The 21,840-nt window shown below is 31.3% G+C and overlaps 4 protein-coding genes and 1 long non-coding RNA gene across 14 annotated transcripts; 3 read left to right on the top strand and 2 right to left on the bottom strand.

The window, feature by feature from the left end:
• Positions 1-482: 482 nt before the first annotated feature.
• LOC123906626 lies at positions 483-3,990 on the bottom strand. 2 transcript variants are annotated; one of them, XM_045956581.1, is made up of 6 exons: positions 3,751-3,990; positions 3,540-3,656; positions 2,145-2,207; positions 1,833-2,065; positions 1,613-1,660; positions 483-1,112 (listed from the first exon to the last, which is right to left on the bottom strand). In XM_045956581.1, exons 1-6 carry the CDS (start codon positions 3,866-3,868, stop codon positions 915-917), a joined length of 777 nt encoding a protein of 258 aa, XP_045812537.1. In that variant the 5' UTR covers positions 3,869-3,990; the 3' UTR covers positions 483-914. The 2 variants fall into 2 exon arrangements, with proteins under 2 accessions (XP_045812537.1, XP_045812536.1); XM_045956580.1 differs by having other exon boundaries at positions 1,833-2,068; positions 3,751-3,978.
• Positions 3,991-5,232: 1,242 nt separating this feature from the next.
• On the top strand, positions 5,233-6,399 carry LOC123906625. The gene is made up of 3 exons (XR_006808952.1): positions 5,233-5,458; positions 5,581-5,656; positions 5,931-6,399. It is a non-coding gene; the product is annotated as an uncharacterized LOC123906625 (long non-coding RNA).
• Positions 6,400-13,459: 7,060 nt separating this feature from the next.
• LOC123906624 (putative germin-like protein 2-1) lies at positions 13,460-14,510 on the bottom strand. The gene is made up of 2 exons (XM_045956578.1): positions 14,303-14,510; positions 13,460-14,140 (listed from the first exon to the last, which is right to left on the bottom strand). Exons 1-2 carry the CDS (start codon positions 14,421-14,423, stop codon positions 13,596-13,598), a joined length of 666 nt encoding a protein of 221 aa, XP_045812534.1. The 5' UTR covers positions 14,424-14,510; the 3' UTR covers positions 13,460-13,595.
• A 1,078-nt stretch (positions 14,511-15,588) lies between these two features.
• On the top strand, positions 15,589-18,900 carry LOC123906622 (sirohydrochlorin ferrochelatase, chloroplastic). Of its 9 annotated transcripts, none has more exons than XM_045956576.1 (7): positions 15,589-15,737; positions 16,059-16,120; positions 16,251-16,417; positions 16,503-16,564; positions 16,983-17,093; positions 17,651-17,743; positions 18,627-18,900. In XM_045956576.1, exons 2-7 carry the CDS (start codon positions 16,077-16,079, stop codon positions 18,729-18,731), a joined length of 582 nt encoding a protein of 193 aa, XP_045812532.1. In that variant the 5' UTR covers positions 15,589-15,737; positions 16,059-16,076; the 3' UTR covers positions 18,732-18,900. The 9 variants fall into 9 exon arrangements, with proteins under 9 accessions (XP_045812532.1, XP_045812531.1, XP_045812527.1 ...); XM_045956575.1 differs by having other exon boundaries at positions 16,242-16,417; XM_045956571.1 differs by having other exon boundaries at positions 16,230-16,417.
• A 1,529-nt stretch (positions 18,901-20,429) lies between these two features.
• Positions 20,430-21,385, top strand: LOC123906621 (putative germin-like protein 2-1). Its single transcript, XM_045956568.1, has 2 exons — positions 20,430-20,636; positions 20,738-21,385. The coding sequence occupies exons 1-2, from the start codon at positions 20,516-20,518 to the stop codon at positions 21,280-21,282; spliced, it is 666 nt and encodes a 221-aa protein (XP_045812524.1). The 5' UTR covers positions 20,430-20,515; the 3' UTR covers positions 21,283-21,385.
• The last annotated feature ends 455 nt before the right edge of the window (positions 21,386-21,840 follow it).

Here is a 21,840-nt window from a genome sequence, read left to right as displayed (position 1 = left end):
ACTTTGATCGATAGCTCCGCATTAAGACTTTAGAGTCCTTTACAGTGTCAGCTTGCTGCTCTACTACTTTCGCAGTCATCACGCCCCCCTCCTTTTGGCCTTTCTTTTGAGCTAACTTTCCAGTACGTGCCCTAGCTTGACCACTAAAAAATAGATAAAGTATGATGAATGCAAAAATATAACCAAATACAAAATAATTTAGTACCATGAATTCTGGGATAGGGATTGGTGCCTTAATCTTTTTGAAACACACAGTATAGATAGTTTATGAAGAATGAAATTTACATGTAGGACAAAACTCAGCTGTATTTTTTTAGGTACTTTTTCGTATGGTTATTAATCATGATTTTTTCAGATTTGTAATTTTTTCAATATCTTATACTCAAAAAGTAAATTTCATGTTAAGAACCATACAAATAACACCTAAAGAAATACGCACAAGTTTGTTTTTTCTCCTTCAAATACATATGTTAGATGCTAAATTTTTCCTAAAAAATGTAGCTTGTTGATCACAATAGAAAAATTGGGAACGATGATCCCTTTTAAAGAAACAAGAAAAAAGTCTTTTGAAGGTATAATCCAGTTATGAGTTAGGACACTAATGAAGTATTAAGAAGGAGGTTCAATCTAATTTACCAATAAATCCTCCTGCCCCTAACAAACTGACCACTAACATTTACCTATAAAAAAATACAAGAAAAGAAATATGGCTTTAACAACAAAAGACTTGAGAAGGGTAAGCCCTTTTGGTTGGACTTGAATCTGCTGCAGTAATTGCTTCGCGCAGTTTCACACTGTAAGCAATCCAGATTGTTGATTCGAGACCAAGAGGACGTTACATAATCAGTTTCACACAGTTTATCAATCGATCTCGGACAGCGAAGAAGCAGTACTTTGTGTAATCTGATTCTCTTTCAGTTCAACACAGGACTTCCTTGTTCAGTTATTTTCGGTAAAATGCGTCTTCCAATCAAAGAGCATGCTTCCCAAGATGGTAAAGTCCACCATGTACCAAAAATTCCAACCAAGGTAAACTTGTCACCTCTTACTTCAATATCAGCCAGGCAAAGAAGCTTATAGTCCTGTACTTCAACTTTGCTGGCATATATTGACTGCACATGAAAGAAGAATCACAATCATCAAAAAGTGTGTTCCAAATCATTATGATCAGTGAAATTCATAGTACATACAAGGTCTTATAATGAAGTTCCCCTCGATTTTAATGTTGAAATACACATAACAAGCTCACAATCAAATATAATATTTGTTCTACCAACTCGGCATATCCAATATATCGAGGCACACATTATTACATCTGAATATCTAATGTTGCCTCTCGATACCACTTAATGAAAATCTATGTCGGGACAATACTTTGCAAACAGAAACCTTATAGTAGACAATAACTAGGCCATGTTTAGATAAACAACTTAATTATGTGCTTATAGCACAAGTGATAAAATAGTAAACTGTTTTCAATTAAGCTATACGCTGTTTTTATACGCTATCTTGAAGAGGTTAAATACATAAACTATGTAACAAGAGCGAATAAACTGATATAGTTAGGCATCCGTGCTAAATACATAATCAAATAAAAGAGATGACAATGCACCTTTCTGTTCAAAAACTCGGTATCTTCGCATATAGATTGTTGACACAGCTGCAATACAAGAATTTGTAAATCAACACATTGTCAATTAAAACAAATAATATTCAGTTACTGAATGAAATATATTATAGAAATATCTTAGACGGTTCAAAAAATGGCAACAAATAAATTCAAGCATATTGTATAGTTTACACTTTGTCAAATTATTAATGCTGTATCTAACCTGATCAACAATAAAATATACAGAGAAAGGATTCGGCTTTGTGCAGAGTAGGAATAAAGTAACTTTAATGAATAATATTGTAAAAGGGTTATCCAAGTTTGTAAGCACTGTCACAATGAAAAAAAGTGGCCACCAGAATTTCCCAACCAATTTCAACAGATGTTGCACATTTTCTTCCGCCTCTGAAAGATCTTCTGAATCGTTATGACGATCATCCACCAAAGCATCTTCAGCTACTTGTTGCAAATAAAAACGCTCGAGTTATTGAGAGAAAAGCTAAAGTACATAATACCAGTCAAATATGCAGCTCACCGTCGATGGCATAAGCTATAGTTGATGCGGTTGCAACCGACACACCTAAGATGCTTCCAATGCCTGGAATATGTACCAAAAAAATAAAATTGATGTGTCAACTTTCAAGACCAGCACATTTTGTTGGCATATCACTTCAACTTTAAATACAACAAACTTCTACGACATGTTCGATTGGAAGAAAACATTTTCAATTTCCACGAATTAAGAAAGTGTCAACTTGATTTAACTTTCTTCTCTGTTTCAAAGATCTAGATCAAGAGTAGGGATGGTCCAAGTACTTACAAGGAGTTCTTTCGTTACGTACCTAGTTGATGTCGGATCTTAACACAGACTATTTATGCTTAGGGTTGGACATTTGGAGCCATTAAGTTTGCCCGACTAGGCATCATCTATGGTTGGCTTAATATTGAAGTCTAAGATTCTGATACCGTTTTAGATTTAAAAATGAAATGAGATTAACTCAACCCAAAAGCTAACTAAAGGATAAGTTACAACCACATACCTAGATGACATGAGATCTCAACAATTATTACATATGAAAACAATTTTTTTTTTCTTTCCTTTTCTATTATGTTATATCACCATGCCCCAATGCTGCACAATAGAAAATTGTAAAATTAACAGCCCGGCTGCGGCATAACTACAAAACTGAGCTCGTATACAAAATTATGAAAAATCATCTGTACCTTATTGATACAAGCTGGTTCTAGTTTCCTATGGTACAATTCATAGTTAACAATATTGCTAACCTCCCTAGACAAGACTTACGAAACAAAACCATGTTAAGAACTTATTGGATAAACAACTTAATTATGTGCCTATATAAGCGGTTATCTTGTAAGTGTTTATCTATAAACTAGTTCTATAGCAAAAATTAAAATAAAGTCAAAATTGTCTTCAAATAAGCTGTTTTCATAAGTTAAAAGCTTATGAAAATAAGCTAAAAACAGTTTATGTACATATCATAAGTTGTTTCCATAAACTTTATCAAACAGTTTCACAAGCTACGAAAGACTGACATGGGCACCGGACATGACACCGACACTAGTAATAATTTGAGAAAATGAATGTAATCACATGTCGGCGTCATGTCAGACACTTACATGAGTCAAACACCGAACATGTCTTCGATCAGAAGTGTCGGTGCTGCAGACCTCACAAGTACTTATGCATGCACATAAGCTCAAATAAGTCAATCCAAACCAATCCCACATTTTCAATTTGGGATTTTCTAAGAGACTACTATATACATCATACATGAGAATTAAATTAATACAAATTTCACACTTATCATAATTCACCCAAACAAAAACAAAATTCTAAAACCTTAAATAACCAAAACCAATATTAAAAATAATAATTATAAAGAAAAAAAAAACTAAACAGAATTACCAGAATAACGGAAATTGCGGATGTAATTAGCAGTAAGATTGAGAGGTTGTTGAAAAATGAAGGTTTTGGGAGTTTTCAGTTTCAATATTGTTCTTATAACTGAATCAGATTTCAAACCTGAATAATAATAATAATAATAATAAAAATCATAAGAAAAAAAATTGAAAAGAAAAAATTTTAAGTGAAAAAAGCAAAAGAAGAATAATTATACTAGTGGTAATTGTAGTGAAGTGATTGAAACGAGAAATTGAAGAATAGTGAGAAGAAGAGAAAGAAGAAAATTTGAAGAGATTAACAAATTTTGTTGTGTGACCCAACAAATTCTTCATCTTTAGCTTTCGGTTAAGTTCTTTCTTCACAATTGATAAAGAAAATGGATACTTCCTTTATTTTTGGATGAAGAAAATTGCAACTTAAATGATTATGAGTGTGTTTAATCCACTATGAAAAGTCTACACAAAAAATATTTGCATATTCTTTATATGTAGTATAAATGTATTATTAAGTTGGTAATCGTTATGTATAGGCCACTCATTTGCCACTTATTCATATTTTTATGATTTGAATTTTTATTTTTTTTAAAATAACTCATTAGTTAATGGAAGTTGTGAAACTAAGTCAAGGGTAAAATAAGTATATTGAAAAATTCATCCCAAATTCACGTATCCTTTTTATATATTGTTATAGATGTATGGGAAAACAAATTATAATAATACTATGCTATTTATATATTGAAAATAATATTATTTTTCACATATATTTTGAATTTAAGTGATTATGTTAAATGTTTGTTTGTAAAATCTACATTTAATAATTTGAATTTTATATAAGACGTAATAAAGTCTAGTTTTCTAAAATTAAGGAAATATGTTTTTAATAATTTGTTTCAAAAATAGAATAAAATGACATTTACGAAACTAATCTTATAACTCAAATTGGTTTGTATAAATAAAATTGTTTTTTTTAGTAAATATATAGTGGGAGTAAGTTTGCTAACTTATTTAGGTGAGAATAAATTAGCAACCTCTATTTTAAAAATATCCAACAAACATAAATTTTGAGGCGAAGGGTTGTCTTGCCCTTGCTGAGCCGCCCTTGGTTGTGATGATGCTATAATGATGTTGTTGTTAAGAAGCAAGTTTACGACGCTGGGAAGGATAAGCAAGTCACTTTTTTTTTTTTTTTTTGTAGAAGAGAGGGAAAATTAGGGTTGCTAAAGGTGTTTAGACTTGTGATTCCATACTAGAATTTTATCTGTTATATTTTATTATATTATAAGTATTTAGGTCATGTTTGAATTGGCTTATTTTTAAGCTTATGCGAAATAATTTATGTAAATAAATAAGTTTTTATGTATTATTATAAATTTTTCAAAATAATTTATGGAAATATAGCTTATAAAGATACAATTTTTGTCGATGAAAACTTATAAATTAACATAAAAATATAAAATATATATATATATATATATATATATATATATATATATATATATATATATATATATATATATATATATATATATATATATATATATATATATATATATATATAAGATACTAATAAAAAATATGCTTAATTCAAACGGGCTCTTATTGAATCTAATTATTCTCAACCAAAATATAGAAGATACAAATAAAAAAAATATAGAAAAGAAGATACTAATCATTTATACAATTTATACAATGAATATTTTATTTTAAAAAAAAATCTTTTAAAAACAAAAGTGAACTTGTTTTGACATAAAAAAAAAAGTTTTATCTATATATAACTGGAATATTGAAATATATACAACATTAACAAACTCTCCAAAATTTGCCATCACTTTTTAGGTCTCCTCAAAATATAATATACTGTCTCTCTTTGAATTTGAATTTGCGATTGTTAAAGAAGAAAGATACAACTCCTCTCATCCAAGGGTACTACTAATACATCCCTTTGATATTTTATTTATTTATTTTTACCTTGATAATATTCATTCTTTTTTTTAATCTATGTGACTGCGTGTGTCATGAATAAATATACATTGTTATTGTGACAGTGAAAAAAAACATGGAAAATCCTCTTATTGCGATTGTGGTGGAAGAACCTTACTCCTCTATTCCAAATAATCCAAGGTATTCAATCGTTTCCGTTTGAATTAGCTTATTTTTGAACTTTGCAAATAAATAAATTTTTATATATTATTATAAATTTTTCAACTTAATTTATGGAAAAAAGTAAAAAAGAATTTATAAAAACACAATTTTTACATTTATTTATTTGCATAAACTATTTTCATAAGTTAAAAATAAGTCAAATTTAAATGGGTCTTTAATTTAATTTACTTTTTTTTTGTCTTTTAATTTCTTAAATCAATGAATGTATCTAAATCTCATTGTTAAAATATAGGAACATGATCAACAATAGAGATCGGAGGCTTGAGCAACTAGCTCGAACCACATTGATGTTATCCTTGTTTTTGACTATTGTTGTTACATTGAATACATCATCATATATTGGTAAATTCATGGCCGAACATGACACTATCGTGATGCTTTCACTCGTTGCTCTTGTTTTATTTTTTCAAATAGCAATATTTCGTATTACACGATATCATCTCTCGAACAACAACGACGACGACAACATCGACATCAAAAACGGTACATTGCACATTTTGGTGCTATCAAGTGTAACATCAAGTATAGAAGTGAGCCTTATTTCATATATAGCAGCTATCATCACTTTTATCTTATGTTGCATCACACTTACATGGTTTGTTATAGTTAACTCAAAAGAGGTGAGAGGTCTAATGAATTTCATTATACTAGTGACTTGGTTTACTATTCTATTCGGCCCTATTTATTTACTACCTTGGATATGTACAAAATTTGATTTATGATGTTGGTTTGAATCAAATCTATTTTATTTAATTTAAAAAAATAAATTGTTCAGCGTTTAAAATCATTGATATTTGTATTGAAATTCTGTTTAATAGCAATCCTCACTGCCATGTACTCGCTCTTTTAGCAATTACTATTTGTGTATATTCTAGTTTTTTTTTTTTTTTTTTAATTATTTGGGTCATGTTAACATGGATATTTTAAGACACGTGTTAAATTACTTAAAAATAAAAATTTACCATTTAAGTCCTCGTGAGCATAGTTCAGTTGATATTGCATGTATAATGGGGATTCGAACTCTGGTACTCCTACTATATCACTTTAAAAGTGAAATTCTAGCCACTAGGCTACTTGACCAAAAATAAAATAAAATTTTAGCATTTAATGATACAAAATTTTTAATATTTAGAAAATTAAAAGAAAAAATTCCAATAAAAATTCATGACATTTGTCTTTTTAACATGTGTCATTCTCCTAATTATTTTTGGTTAATTTCTATTGTCTCGAATAACAAACTATTATTAATCTATTTAATCTCGAATAACAAACTATTATTAATCTCGAATAACAAACTAATAATCAAAATATTATTAATCCGATTAGATAATAGGAAGATAATGTGCAAAAATATAATTTCTTAATTTATTGTTACTATTCTAAAACGACAAATAAAAAGGAACTAATTAAAAAATATTACAATCATAAATACAAAAACTAATTTAAAAATGTGAAGTTTACATATGAATTTGACTTAAAAATAGGACAAATGATGTGATGAAGAATACTTGAAAAAACCAAACATGCTGAAATTGTTTAAAGAGATTAAAATTGAAATATAGTATATTTATATTATATGGTCTGAAAACTTATTTAACCCCCAAAAGGATAATAATCATGGTAATAATATAACATATATTAACATACATGTATTTTTTTTAAGTTAAGATCATCTAGGCATCAAGGAGTGAGTAGAGATCCAACGTGGGACATATAATCACTCTCATCCTATACCCATAGCTCATAATAATATAATAAAAATAGAAGGAAAAAAAATATGTACATGGGAGGGACTAGACCTTACCCCAAAAGGATCCAAAATAAACGTAGTACAAAATAAACACCCCAAGGAAATCATAAAGAGCTCTGGCTGATGGTTTGCTAACCCCCTCCCGTAGAGCGAGTGTTATAAGGCTGCCCTCTGCTCCTAGCCAGTTGTTTGATCTTCTTCTGTCGACTTTTATTAATAACAAGAATGAATTCCTCACCTTTTTCCGCAGCAGCCCAAGCTTGTTTGATCAATTGAAGATCTGCTCTGACCACCTCGTCAAATTCCTCATTCGGCAATATCAAAATATTTTGCGTTGTATCGGGTATGGCACGGCCGGAGTCAACACTAAGCATTTGAGTTTCTGGCGCAAAAAATTCCGCCTTATCTTCATTGTTATCCACTTCAACATGTTCATCAATTTTTTGGAGTATCGGATCATCCATATCTAAATTCTCTTGTCCTATCTCATCGTGGACATCCTTCAACACCTCGGATTCCACATTCATCAACATACATATATTTCAAATATTTATAGTTCAACCATAAAATTCACGATTGTTTAATAAAAGTCTTATACCAAGGATTTAAATGGCCCCCCCGCAAGTGGGCGGTGGGGTTGGTCCCCTCGGATTAGTCGGTCCTAAGGTCGGATATCAAGTTTTCAAAAAAAAAGTCTTATACCAAGGAAACATATTTTCAAAATTAACTTTTTAAAAATAGTAACGGTCTACCTTTTAATTTTTTTTTGACATATTCATATTAGGCACGCCCTCAACATGATATGCATTTTTTAGTGATTTTTTTGAACATTTGAATTATATTTATAGCGGCTCACCTCAAATTTTTCGTCTAGCTCCGCCACTTATGACATTTACTGCATAATGCCACTTTCTTTAATGACTTCAACTGAAGAATTCTCTAAGTATCTCAATCCTATAGATTGAGTTATGACATTATGAATAAGTTGCTACCCAAATGGAACCGACCATCCCTCCCCTCCCCTCCCCTCCTACGGTGTAATATTTTAGTGATTATATATATGAATACTTTTGAAAGTAATGACTAAAAAAAATGACTAAAAGAAATCAATCTCAATTAATATGAATAGAAATAAATGAAATATAGTTACAAAAATTAGACAAAGTGGACATGAAATATGGTTAAAAGGAATACTTTTTCCAACATGGCTTAAAGCAGAGGAAAGGACAACACGCAGTTAGAATTTGATTGGTGCAACACTAAAATGTGAGGGGGTGCAGGGTACAATTTTCAATACTCCCTCTAGTCCTATGTATAAGAAAATGTTAATTTTTTAGATACATCGTAGAATTGATGTATCTAGTTGTCTAGATAGATTGATTTTACAATGAATAGCTTACCACATCTCAAAGCATTATATGAAGTAAAAACATGGATTACAAAATGTGCAGTTTAAAAACAGTTATTAGAAGAGCTGCTAGATAATTTACTCGTTTTAGATTGTAAACGAGTCGTTCTATTAGAATTTGTGAGGCTTATACTCAACCACAAAAACTAACTTAAGAGTTGAGGTTTGCACTATACTTATATAGGCTATCTATGACATATCTCTAGTCAATGTGGGGCCTCAATTTATTTATAGCAACAAATAACGTGTGGAAAAATGAAAAATAGTATGTAAGAATTTTTTTTATTTTTTATAAACACATGGTGTATCACAGGGAAGCTTCCTCCCTCTTTCTTCCGTGGTCATGAGTGAAGCAAGGTGTGGACCCCACGTCTCTATTCTCACTTTCTTGCCATACAAGTAACAAGTGATAAGCAGTTGAATGTCTCAGGTCCACTTTTTTTTTTGGTATCACATGATAAGTATCTGGACTTATAAAAAAAGTGATAAGCTGTTGTTAAAGGTATTAACCGTCAACCATTATCATATATATATATATATATATATATATTTAATATGAACTTTGCTATTTTGTTTGTTTTATTATGTAGCTTTTTAGCTTTGAGTTGTGTGCGTGCGTGCGCGCGTGCGTGCGTGTGTGCGTGCGTGATAAATTCGTACGAGTCTACGAATTGAGTTTGCGACCCTTTGCGAGTCCGAATAGACTCTCGAGTCTGACAACCTTGGAGCTATCTCTATCAGTTTTGTTGTGAACAAAGGGTTTGTATTCTCATTAATTGATCCAACAATACAAGCTCTCTTTATATAGAGAGATATACACACACAAACACAACTAATATTCAATGTTCCTAACAACAACAATCAATTAACGATATTCTTAATTAAAATTCAATGTTCCTAACAACAACAAATCATTTAAATTACAAAGTATCTAATAACGAATCGATTGATAATTCAATTGAAATTTTCTAACCTCAACAAAATTACCCAACTATAGAAGGAAGAAGAAGAAATATATACAATCAAAATATTGAAACAGAGGAAACAGAGTAAGTAGATTATGCAGAACACAGTTGTCTTCATTAATTAATTCTTTCTTTCTTAAGAACCTAAACAATCATTAATATATCTAAACATAATTAACTTTTTTACCTAAATATTATTGTCTTCATTAATTCTTTCTATCTTTCTTATAGTTGAATTGAAGAAACTAAACAGACGAGTCCGAGTCACCCGGACTCGAACTCGAAGAAGACGGAACGTCATGACTCGGACTCGGACTGGAACTCGACGAAGAAGATGTGGAAGATGTCATTTTGCTCAATTCAAAAATATTCACCACCGCTGAAGACCGAAACAACTTCTTTCTGAGTTTCAAGCATCCTAGCACCAACGCCAGCAATGCGGAAAGTGCACTACAAACTGCAATCAGCTTCCCAATAAAGATTGCAAAAAACTCTCATGTGATGTTGGTGATGGCGATGGTAGTGATGGTGGTGGCAATGATGGTGGGGAGAGGAGGAGGAAGATTTGAAATGCGGCTAAGATCATCGTTAGTAGTTGCTAGCAAGAGAGAGACAGTTAAATAAGAAAATGCCTAGAGAATTATAAAGGGGGTCTCAATTTATTTATAGGAATAAATAAAGTGTGGAAAACTGAAAAATAGTATGTAGGAATTTTTTTATTTTTATTTTTTTATAAATTATAAATACATGGTGTAGGGAAGTCTTAGAAATGGATATTGGGTCTAATTCTTTCTTTCTTAAGAACCTAAACAATCATTAAGAAACCTAAACATAATTAACTTTTTTACCTAAACATTATTGTCTTCATTAATTCTTTCTATCTTTCTTATACTTGAATTGAAGAAACTAAACAGACGAGTCCGAGTCACCCGCTCGAACTCGAAGAAGATGGAACGTTATGACTCGGACTCGGACTGGAACTCAACGAAGAAGATGCGGAAGATGCCATTTTGGTCAATTCAAAAATATTCACCTCTGCCGAAGACCGAAACAACTTCTTTCCGAGTTTCAAGCATCCTAGTACCAACGCCAGCAATGCGAAAAGTGCACTACAAACTGCAATCAGCTTCACAATAAAAGATTGCAAAAAACTCTCATGTGATGTTGGTGATGGCGATGGTAGTGATGATGGTGGCAATGATGGTGGGGAGAGGAGGAGGAAGATTTGAAATGCGGCTAAGATCATCGTTAGTAGTTGCTAGCAAGAGAGAGACTGTTAAATAAGAAAATGCCTAGAGAATTATAAAGGGGGTCTCAATTTATTTATAGGAATAAATAAAGTGTGGAAAAATGAAAAATAGTATGTAGGAATTTTTTATTTTTTATTTTTTTATAAATTATAAATACATGGTGTAGGGAAGTCTTAGAAATGGATATTGGGTCTAATTCTTTCTTTCTTAAGAACCTAAACAATCATTAAGAAACCTAAACATAATTAACTTTTTTACCTAAACATTATCGTCTTCATTAATTCTTTCTATCTTTCATATACTTGAATTGAAGAAACTAAACAGACGAGTCCGAGTCACCCGCTCGAACTTGAAGAAGACGGAACGTTATGACTCGGACTCAGACTGGAACTCGACGAAGAAGATGTGAAAGATGTCATTTTGGTCAATTCAAAAATATTCACCTCTGCCGAAGACCGAAACAACTTCTTTCCGAGTTTCAAGCATCCTAGCACCAACGCCAGCAATGCGGAAAGTGCACTACAAACTGCAATCAGCTTCCCCATAAAAGATTGCAAAAAACTCTCATGTGATGTTGGTGATGGCGATGGTAGTGATGGTGGTGGCAATGATGGTGGGGAGAGGAGGAGGAAGATTTGAAATGCGGCTAATATCATTGTTAGTAGTTACTAGCAAGAGAGAGAGTGTGTTAGATAAGAAAATGCTTAGATAATGATAAAGGGGCCTCAATTTATTTATAGCAACAAATAACGTGTGGAAAAATGAAAAATAATATGTAAGAATTTTTTTTATTTTTTATAAACACATGGTGTATCACAGGGAAGCTTCCTCCCTGTTTCTTCCCGGTCATGAGTGAAGCATGGTGTGGACCCCACGTCTCTATTCTCACTTTCTTGCCAAACAAGTAACAAGTGATAAGCAGTTGAATGTCTCAGGTCCACTTTTTTTTTTTTGGTATCACATGATAAGTAGCTGGACTTATAAAAAAAGTGATAAGCTGTTGTCAAAGGTATTAACCGTCAACCATTATCATATATATATATATATATATATATATATATATATATATATATATATATATATATATATTTAATATGAACTCTGCTATTTTGTTTGTTTTATTATGGAGCTTTTTAGCTTTGAGTTGTGTGCGTGCGTGCGTGATAAATTCGTACGAGTCTACGAATTGAGTTTGCGACCCTTTGCGAGTCCGAGTAGACTCTCGAGTCTGACATCCTTGGAGCTATCTGTATCAGTTTTGTTGTGAACAAAGGGTTTGTATTCTCATTAATTGATCCAACAATACAAGCTCTCTTTATATAGAGATATACACACACAAACACAACTAACTTGACCAATTGTTGAGGCAAGGCCTACTAGCGCGCGCCACTAAGGCCAGCTACACAGTGGGCTTGATATTGCAAGGCCTGTGCCAAGCCTGCAAGCTATATGACTCCAACAAGTTTGGCTGCTTCCATTCGATATGTTTGCCATAAAACCCCTGATAAGGGTGTTGATCTTATCTTGACTGTTTCGGTATGCCCGACTGCTTTCTTCTTTCTCTTTTTCCAATGCATTTTTTTTCCCTAAGAAATACTGATTTTTTTAATTGAAAAATACAGTCTTGCATTGAGTGCCAAGATCCTATAATTAAAGCTCTTGGCTTGCAAAGTCTTGCCCACCTTTGTGAAGCAGATGTGATCGGTAAGGTAAGGAATGTTACTTTTAAAATACATTTATCCAAGGCTCTAAGCAGACATATATTTTGAGACTTTGATTATAAAAGGCACTTCCTGCCTTATGGCAGCATTTGTCTTCTGCTAAGGTTGGGGTGTCATGGATGCAGAAGCATATCCAGAAGCATCAAAGGGCGTGCAATGCAATCTAATAGTAAAAAGCTTTCTTGTTTTGATTAATTTTCAGATGAATTTGTGGAGCCTGCTCATATGGTATTCTTCTTCAGTTTGTTCAGTTTTTATTTTGTGTTAGACACTTAGATATACCTATTTGAATGTGCATATTTGAGCTTATCTACTGACACAAGCACTTATGAGAATGTTTGTGAGAGCTTATAGAAACAACTTATGACATGTCCATAGACTATTTTCACCTTATTTCCAAATGCTCTTCAGGATAGCTTACGAAAAGAACTCATGGTTTACATAAAAACAGTTTGACTTCATTTATTTTCTTTTGTTATAGAAATAGCTAATAGGTAAGCACTTATATGATAAGTGCTTAATTATTATCCAAGCAAAGCCAAAACAAAACATGGTAATTTCTTGAATTTGTTAAGTATAGAGAGGTAAACGATCAAATATACAAGTAAGCCAAAAATATATATATTTTATAAAATATAAATCATATTTTATTCAAATGATACAAACATGAATATAAGAGCAAGGAACATATATCAATCCTTGCATTTTATTGAAGTGTGTATTTTTATTTAATTATAAGTATTACAATGATCAATATAGTTACATTAGATAAATTCATAGTCGACAAAACATACAACTAACTTCTAGTTGTTGTCATACCAGAATTGTTTTTGAAGATTGTTGACTACATTATTGTCCACTTGAAAAGCTTTAGAGAGAACTTGTAAAGATATTTTTGGATTAGATCCAAATACGGCATTAGCAATAGTGATGACACCGGGATTCTGGCTGCTAAGTCCGGCAATGGCAACTGCATTTCCATATCCGACATTGAATTGGAAGTGAATGAGACCAATTGGAAACACAAAGACATCTCCTTTGTTGAGAACTTTTGTGATGAGACGGTTTTGTGGATTAGATGTAACAAAACCAACATACAAAGTTCCCTCCAAAACTATAAGAATCTCAGTGGCTCTAGGGTGAGTATGTGGAGGATTGAGTCCCCTACGCGCAAAGTCAACACGAGCAAGAGAGATACCAAGAGTGTTTAATCCTAATATCTCATTAACACCAATCGGTGTCACTTTTGAACCAACTGAATTTGATGTGTTTCCTTCTTTCACTGAGAAAAAGAAATCATCAGCTGTAGCAAGCTTTGGATCCTTGCAGAATTTTCCATTCACAAACACTGCAAAACAAATTCATTCAAGATATATATCATGTACTACTCTATGTATATATCGATTAATCTCATCGGACCGGAAATTAAATTAATGGAGAATATCCATATCTTATTAGCTCAACGAGTTCAATCACAATTTAGCAAATAAGAATAATTAAGCATACTTACCACCATTCTTGGTATCATTGATTGCCACACAAAAGTCTTGTAGAGGGCTTGGATCAAAGGCAAAGGCACATGATGATGCTAAGGCCAAGAAGGCTGTGATAAACAAGTAAGTAGTCTTCATATTTTTCAGGGCAATATAATTAATTCTATTTGGGTATTTTGCTTGCTTCTATATTATGTTTATGCAAGTTTGAGATATATTTCACAATACTAACATAATATCTTATCTATTTATAAGTTGGTGACATTGAACAATTCTATCTTTTCTACTTGCACAATACTTATAAAAGACTTGGTAAATCTTAATTAATCAAAGGAGTGTATAATATTTTTATGATAAAGACTTGAATTGTTCTTTAACAACTAATGATATGATACCCCTTCTTTCCAAGATCTTAATTAATCTAATTGACCCACGCACACATATTTAATTTGTTAAATATTAATGTTCCTACTTTTTGACATGGTCTTTGCATATTTGTTAAATAGTAACAAAAACTGTTAGCAACACAATCACCAACACATTCTATTACTAATACTATAGATAGATTAAAGTTTAAATAAGTATCATTTAAATTATCAAATTAAGGCCTACCCGACCTAATTTATTTATTTAAGAAACACAAGGCTTTCGAAAAAAATAAAATAATTAAGCTTTGTCGAATATGAGGCTTTCGTATTATATATTTATTATGAAGTTAAATTTTTTAGACATTTTTTTGGGTTCAAAACTCCTGTTTATACCGTTTAATTCTACATAATATATATTTGCTCTATATAAAAATGTATTAAAATTTGTTTTTTTTTAATAAAAGGTTTAATAATTATTTTTTATTTAAAAAAAAAGTTTACAAAGTTTTTAAAAAATAGTTCATTTTTTTTTAAAACTTTTTTATATACAAAATTATTTTATAAACTACATATAATAAAAAAAATTGATAATTTAGTATTTTAAAAAACAATTTGTAATTTTTTTAAAATTTAAAAACATTTTTATTTATTTTTAATTAGTTATTTAATTTTAAAATGCCACATAACTAATTTTTAATTAAAAAATTTAATGGGGGCTAGCAAATGCAAAAGGAGTTAAACTTGGGGGACCAAAATCGAGTAATTGAAATTTAAAGGACTAAAATCGAGCAATTGTGAAACTTGAGGAATCAAAATTGTATTTAAGCCTATAAAAATTTAGGTCTTAATGTTGTTATATAGAGATCCTCTATTTTTCTATGTCACATCATTAAAATTGAGGTAGGAAAGTAATTTTACACATTATAATATATCTCATTTTCTGATATAACATAACATGTCCATATTTCATTTAAAATTTACAATTAATTCTCATAGAAAAATATATATTTACAATTAATCCCTTTGTCACTCAATCCAAAACATAGCACAAAAATCATTTTTTTGTAACATCTTTGCCTGTTTGGTGAGCCTTTCCTTATATATTCCTTTGCTTAAATACATAAAACTTGTATTTTAGTTTAAAATTTTAATTATGTGTTCATCTTCTCTAGCATATTTATGAATAATGGGTCAAAATTGATTGTGATAAATGTAGTTGAAACTTGAATGATGTTAGGCATGAACATAGTTTGTGACTTTGTGCTTGTTGTATATGAAATGTATATGAAATTTTGGATGTTTTGATAGTTTAAAGGGTTTGTTCATTTTGTTTGTTATCTTTTGCATATGTGGTGTTTGTGAAAATTCCTCTAAGAGAAATTTTTTCTTTATCTCTTTGAAGTAGCACAACAAGTGATCAACTATGCCTGTGAATTCTGTCTCACTTTGTTCCAATCTCTTCCCAAGGTTCAATTTTTTCATTCTCATTGAGTCATTGTATATATCATCTCAATTTCTTTCCTTTTGATTTTTTTTTTTTTTTCAGTGTTGTTTTTTTGTTTTTGATTACTGTTAGTTTTTCTGCAAGTGAAATCAGAACGAATCAAAGACGGGTACCCTTGAAATCATTAAATTCTCCCAGTTTTTCTTCAAAGCTTCGTTTTTTGCGGAAAAGCACTCAAAATTCCTCTGGAGTTGGTCCTGATGATGGAGTCATAATTGTGGATCATGGGTCACGTCGCAAAGAGTCCAATCTAATGCTTAGTAAGAAGAGTTTGATGAAATCAGTTATGCAATTGAGAATGTTTTGATATTGATTATTAAAAAGCTTTCTTGTTTTGATTTTTAGATGAATTTGTGGAGATGTTTAGACACAAAACTGGGTACCAGATTGTGGAGCCTGCTCATATGGTATTCTTCTTCAGTTTGTTTAGTTTTTATTGTGTTTGGCACTTAGATATACCTGTTTGAATTTGCTTATTTGAGCTTATCTAGTTTGCATTAACACATCCGCTGATTGGATTTGTTCCATGACATCAATTATGGTATTCATGTCTTCTGCATCGCGAACACAGTTGAGGCTGCACCGCATCCACTGCAATTGACTGCGAATTTCCACGATATCAAGGATCTCAATACAAAAGTTGTCATGATTTAAAATTGTATCTATAAAGTGTTATGAAATTAGGTAGATAGAACTTGCTAGATTTGGCTTTTTGAAATAACAATAACAGAATTTCCTTTGCGCATTTAGCCGTATTACTTTTGCATTTTAAATGATAGTTGTAGAGAAAATTCTTGATGGTTCATAATATTTATAAATTTTCAGGAACTAGCAGAGCCATCAATTGGAGATGCTTTTCAATCTTGCGTTCAGCAAGGCGCACGCCGCGTTATTATCAGTCCTTTTTTCCTCTCTCCTGGAAGGCACTGGAGTCAGGTAGATTTACATATAACTTTGTTCTACCTTTCTTTAAATTTGTCAATTTGATTCTTTGATTTGTTGAAGATATAATGTGGCCAAATTTCAAACTCCATTATAAAGTCAATTTCAATAAACTTTTCATCAAGCACCAGTATAAAAATTGAAATTATCTTACAAAGATTATGAGTTTTTAGTAACAGTTCCTCATATACGTTAAAATCAACTTTTGCATCTCAATTGTTTCAAAACCTCCTTTTTTAAATAAAATTCTTCACATGCACCTATACACTTGTAAGAGTTTTTAAAGAAAATTGAGAATGTGCATCTCAATTGAGAATAGATTTAATTCATAAAAACTGTCTGTAAATATTGTTTACACTCTCATCAATCATAATCATTAGATTATTACAAACGTTTGACATTAATCATAACTACTTCAAAAGTCACACATATGGTTGATTGTGATTTGTTGACAATATAAAACTTTTTACACTAACTGTATCTAAACCAAACTCATTGAGAATGTCTCAAAAGCTAAAACTTAATCCTAATAAGGTCAGAAAATCATGCAGGATATTCCTTCCTTGAGTGCAGAGGCAGCAAAGCAACACCCTGGCGTGTCATACATTGTTACTGCACCCCTTGGACTCCATGAGCTACTTGTGGTATGAATTCTCTTAATTTGTTTCATTTTTTATATTAACTCGCCTATCCTATGCGAACTAGCTGAAAGTTGTTCTGTTTCCAAATTTCATGTTTGGGTGTATTTTTTCCATTTTTATTGTCCATTCTCATTCCTAAGAAATCACATGTCAAAAAGGTTTCTATTTTAAGGGAATATTTCATCATGCAACTGAAAGACTGGAAATGTTGTATATGGGACTGAGTGTTGTGAGGTAAAAAACCAGCACTAGAATAAAATAAGCATAGTTGAGATGGGAATGTTGCGTCGGATGTGTGGTAAGACTATATGAGATATGGAGAGAAGACATGTAGATTTTATAACAAGGAGAGTGGATTTTATAATAAGAAAGACATAGAAATTAGTTGGATAAAGATATGATATACGATAGAATATTATGCCATTGTTTCATCCATGTAGCCGACCCTACTTAGTAGGATAGACTTTGTTGTTAGTTGTTGTTGGAGTACTTTTAATGTCAAGCAGATTCACTCTTTAGGTGTCCTGATTTTATGGCGGTGAGGCATGAACACAAATCTCTTTCGAGGTTTACTCCTTTAAAATGAATTTAAGCTATGCCAAGTTCTCTTTTGGAATGTGGTTAGTTTACAAAGAACCAAGATTGGTGAACTTTCTCAAAGGCAAATCGAAATGAAATGGAAGGAAATAGAGGAAGCAGAGATTTTTTCCCCGTTTTAGTAAAATCAAAAATCTTTTTTGACCATTTTTTAAATATATCAAGCATAAATTATGACCTTGTGCGTTGTTGTAACCTTTTTAACACATCGAACACACTCTAAAGTACGAAATAGCGGAACTATTTTGGTTTTCTGTCATTTTGAACTTGAAACAATATTGTGCTGCAGGATGTTGTGAACGATAGGATCAATTATTGCTTAAAGCATGTAGCTGGAGATGCAGACGAGTGTTCAGTTTGTGCTGGAACTGGAAAATGCATACTCCACCAATGATTTATAAAACTAAATAGAGTTTTGGTGTCCTTAGTATGAGATGAAGCTGAAAACCAAAGGAATCTGTAAATTAAGCTTCAACTGTTTTGAAGCCATGACTTCAAGAAGCAGATTGATTCTTGTAGATAAACTTTACTTAGACTTGAAGTAAACTATCAATTTCATCCCTTTCCTACTTTGTTATCCAAGTAAACAAAATAATAAGTAGTTTTGTAACATTATTTTCTCAAGAGCTTATAGCTTATTTTTATATAACTAACTTTGATAAGCTAATTGCATTAATATATGGCTTATAGTTTATCATTTTCTCTCTCAACTTTAACCCCTATCATCTTACTTGAAAAAATTTAAATAATAATTAAACACTTCTTTTCTTTATGTCATTTCATATTTATAAGTTAATTCAATAGCTAACTTTACTAAACATTATCAATTCAATCAACTAGCCTATCTGCTATAAGCAATTCATTCGCCTTAAGTTCAACCGCTATAAGCTAACTAATTTTACCAAACATTGCCAAGCATGTGTATATGTGTGTGAAATCTAATTCAACTTAAATCAACCAGAAAACATTGAAATTGCATGTTGAGAAACCTTCAATCTACTAATAACAGCATTTTAAAGTTAAATACTCTTATAAGTTATAACTGCTATACAACTTTAAGCAAACGTATGTATCTAAAAACTAACTGAACCAGAAATTATTGCAATTAGGTTCCCGTGAACATAGCTCAGTTGGTAGGGACTTGCATGTAAATGCAGGGACCGGAGTTCGAACTCTGGTACACCCACTTATTCACCTTTAAAAATGTGAAATTCTATCCACTAGGCTACTTGACAAAAAAAAAAAAAAAAAAAAAACTGAGTGTGAAAACGAAACCTAATTGCCTTAAGTTCAATCAGCGCTTATCTGTTAAAAACTACTAACTTGCAACTATCTGCTTTTTCTTAACAAACACAGCTTATGCATATATACACGTGTGAAACCTAATTCAACTTAAATAAACCAGAAAACATTGAAATTATGTGTTTAGAAAGCTTCAACCTTCTAAAAACTCTTACTGGTGATCAAAGGAAAAGTCTTTTTTTTTTTTTTTTGCATTGGTGTTGCTAACAGTTTTTGTTACTAACAAATATAAGTGGTTGAAGACGAGGGTTAACCAGTACTTCTCACCAGTTAGTGGACAAGATCAAGTTATTTTCATATAGATGGTTGAAGACAAAAAATGTTACTTTGACTTTAAACTACCATAGTTGGTGGTCTAGTCCTTTGTTATGTTTGTGCCTTGTATGATTTTCTTTTCTGATTCTTTGTAAACTCTGGTAGTCTATCTCGGTACACCCTGTGTTGAGGAGACTGTTTTTAGTGAATATATATATATCATTTTAGCTTCTTCAAAAAAATTTTTTTTGTTACTAACAAATATACAAAGACCATGTCAAAAAGTAGGAACATTAATATTTAACAAATTAAATATGTGTGCGTGGGTCAATTAGATTAATTAAGATCTTGGAAAGAAGGGGTATCATATCATTAGTTGTTAAAGAACAATTCAAGTCTTTATCATAAAAATATTATACACTCCTTTGATTAATTAAGATTTACCAAGTCTTTTATAAGTATTGTGCAAGTAGAAAAGATAGAATTGTTCAATGTCACCAACTTATATAAATAGATAAGATATTATGTTAGTATTGTGAAATATATCTCAAACTTGCATAAACATAATATAGAAGCAAGCAAAATACCTAAATAGAATAGAATTATATTGCCCTGAAAAATATGAAGACTACTTACTTGTTTATCACAGCCTTCTTGGCCTTAGCATCATCATGTGCCTTTGCCTTTGATCCAAGCCCTCTACAAGACTTTTGTGTGGCTATCAATGATACCAAGAATGGTGGTAAGTATATATGCTTATAATTTTCGGTCCGATGAGATTGATCGATATATACATACATAGAGTAGTACATGATATATATCTTGAATGAATTTGTTTTGCAGTGTTTGTGAATGGAAAATTCTGCAAGGATCCAAAGCTTGCTACAGCTGATGATTTCTTTTTCTCAGTGAAAGAAGGAAACACATCAAATTCAGTTGGTTCAAAAGTGACACCGATTGGTGTTAATGAGATATTAGGATTAAACACTCTTGGTATCTCTCTTGCTCGTGTCGACTTTGCACCTAGGGGACTCAATCCTCCACATACTCACCCTAGAGCCACTGAGATTCTTATAGTTTTGGAGGGAACTTTGTATGTTGGTTTTGTTACATCTAATCCACAAAACCGTCTCATCACAAAAGTTCTCAACAAAGGAGATGTCTTTGTGTTTCCAATTGGTCTCATTCACTTCCAATTCAATGTCGGATATGGAAATGCAGTTGCCATTGCCGGACTTAGCAGCCAGAATCCCGGTGTCATCACTATTGCTAATGCCGTATTTGGATCTAATCCTAAAATATCTTTAGAAGTTCTCTCTAAAGCTTTTCAAGTGGACAATAATGTAGTCAACAATCTTCAAAAACAATTCTGGTATGACAACAACTAGAAGTTAGTTGTATGTTTTGTCGACTATGAATTTATCTAATGTAATTATATATATTGATCATTGTGATACTTATAATCAAATAAAAATACACACTTCAATAAAATGCAAGGATAATCTTATCACAATGCAAGCTCAAACATAGCCTTGTGGAGATTTTTAGACACAAAACTGGATACAAGATTGTAGAGCCTGCTCATATGGTAATTTTCTTCAAGTTGTTGAGTTATTTCTTCATATTATGTATAGAATAGAAAGACAAAATCAAGATAAAATATAAAATTTGAATAATTGTAGAGAGATACTTGAGTTTTAGTAGTTCCTATTGTAGAATTTTAAAAGATACATGACTGAGATTTAGACGTAACATCAAAGTGTTTGTCTCTCAAACAAAAAAATAACACCAAGGTTTTTTATGTCACATAGTCAACGTTAAAAAACAATACAAAATGGTATTATTTTCGGTTTGCTTCAAGCGATTTCAATGACTACTTCAGCAGAAACAATTTTGACCTTGAGCTTGTTGACAAACTTAGCATTACACTCAATTCTATAAATCAA

This window comes from Trifolium pratense, linkage group LG2 (genome assembly GCF_020283565.1).
Source record: "Trifolium pratense cultivar HEN17-A07 linkage group LG2, ARS_RC_1.1, whole genome shotgun sequence".
NCBI classification, from domain to species: domain Eukaryota; kingdom Viridiplantae; phylum Streptophyta; class Magnoliopsida; order Fabales; family Fabaceae; genus Trifolium; species Trifolium pratense.
Note: the sequence above shows the minus strand (reverse complement) of the source record. Positions and strands in the feature narration are given on the sequence as shown.

Coding starts and splice junctions, on each gene's coding strand:
- LOC123906626 (XM_045956580.1), bottom strand. CDS start 3,868: ATGAAGAATTTGTTGGGTCACACAACAAAATTTGTTAATCTCTTCAAA. Junction 3,657..3,750: donor CTTCACTACAATTACCACTA/GTATAATTATTC, acceptor ATTATTATTCAG/GTTTGAAATCTGATTCAGTT. Junction 1,661..1,832: donor TATATTTTATTGTTGATCAG/GTTAGATACAGC, acceptor CTTGTATTGCAG/CTGTGTCAACAATCTATATG.
- LOC123906624 (XM_045956578.1), bottom strand. CDS start 14,423: ATGAAGACTACTTACTTGTTTATCACAGCCTTCTTGGCCTTAGCATCA. Junction 14,141..14,302: donor CAATGATACCAAGAATGGTG/GTAAGTATGCTT, acceptor TTTGTTTTGCAG/TGTTTGTGAATGGAAAATTC.
- LOC123906622 (XM_045956570.1), top strand. CDS start 16,077: ATGCCTGTGAATTCTGTCTCACTTTGTTCCAATCTCTTCCCAAG. Junction 16,565..16,982: donor TTGTGGAGCCTGCTCATATG/GTATTCTTCTTC, acceptor ATAAATTTTCAG/GAACTAGCAGAGCCATCAAT. Junction 17,094..17,650: donor CTGGAAGGCACTGGAGTCAG/GTAGATTTACAT, acceptor AAAATCATGCAG/GATATTCCTTCCTTGAGTGC.
- LOC123906621 (XM_045956568.1), top strand. CDS start 20,516: ATGAAGACTACTTACTTGTTTATCACAGCCTTCTTGGCCTTAGCATCA. Junction 20,637..20,737: donor CAATGATACCAAGAATGGTG/GTAAGTATATAT, acceptor TTTGTTTTGCAG/TGTTTGTGAATGGAAAATTC.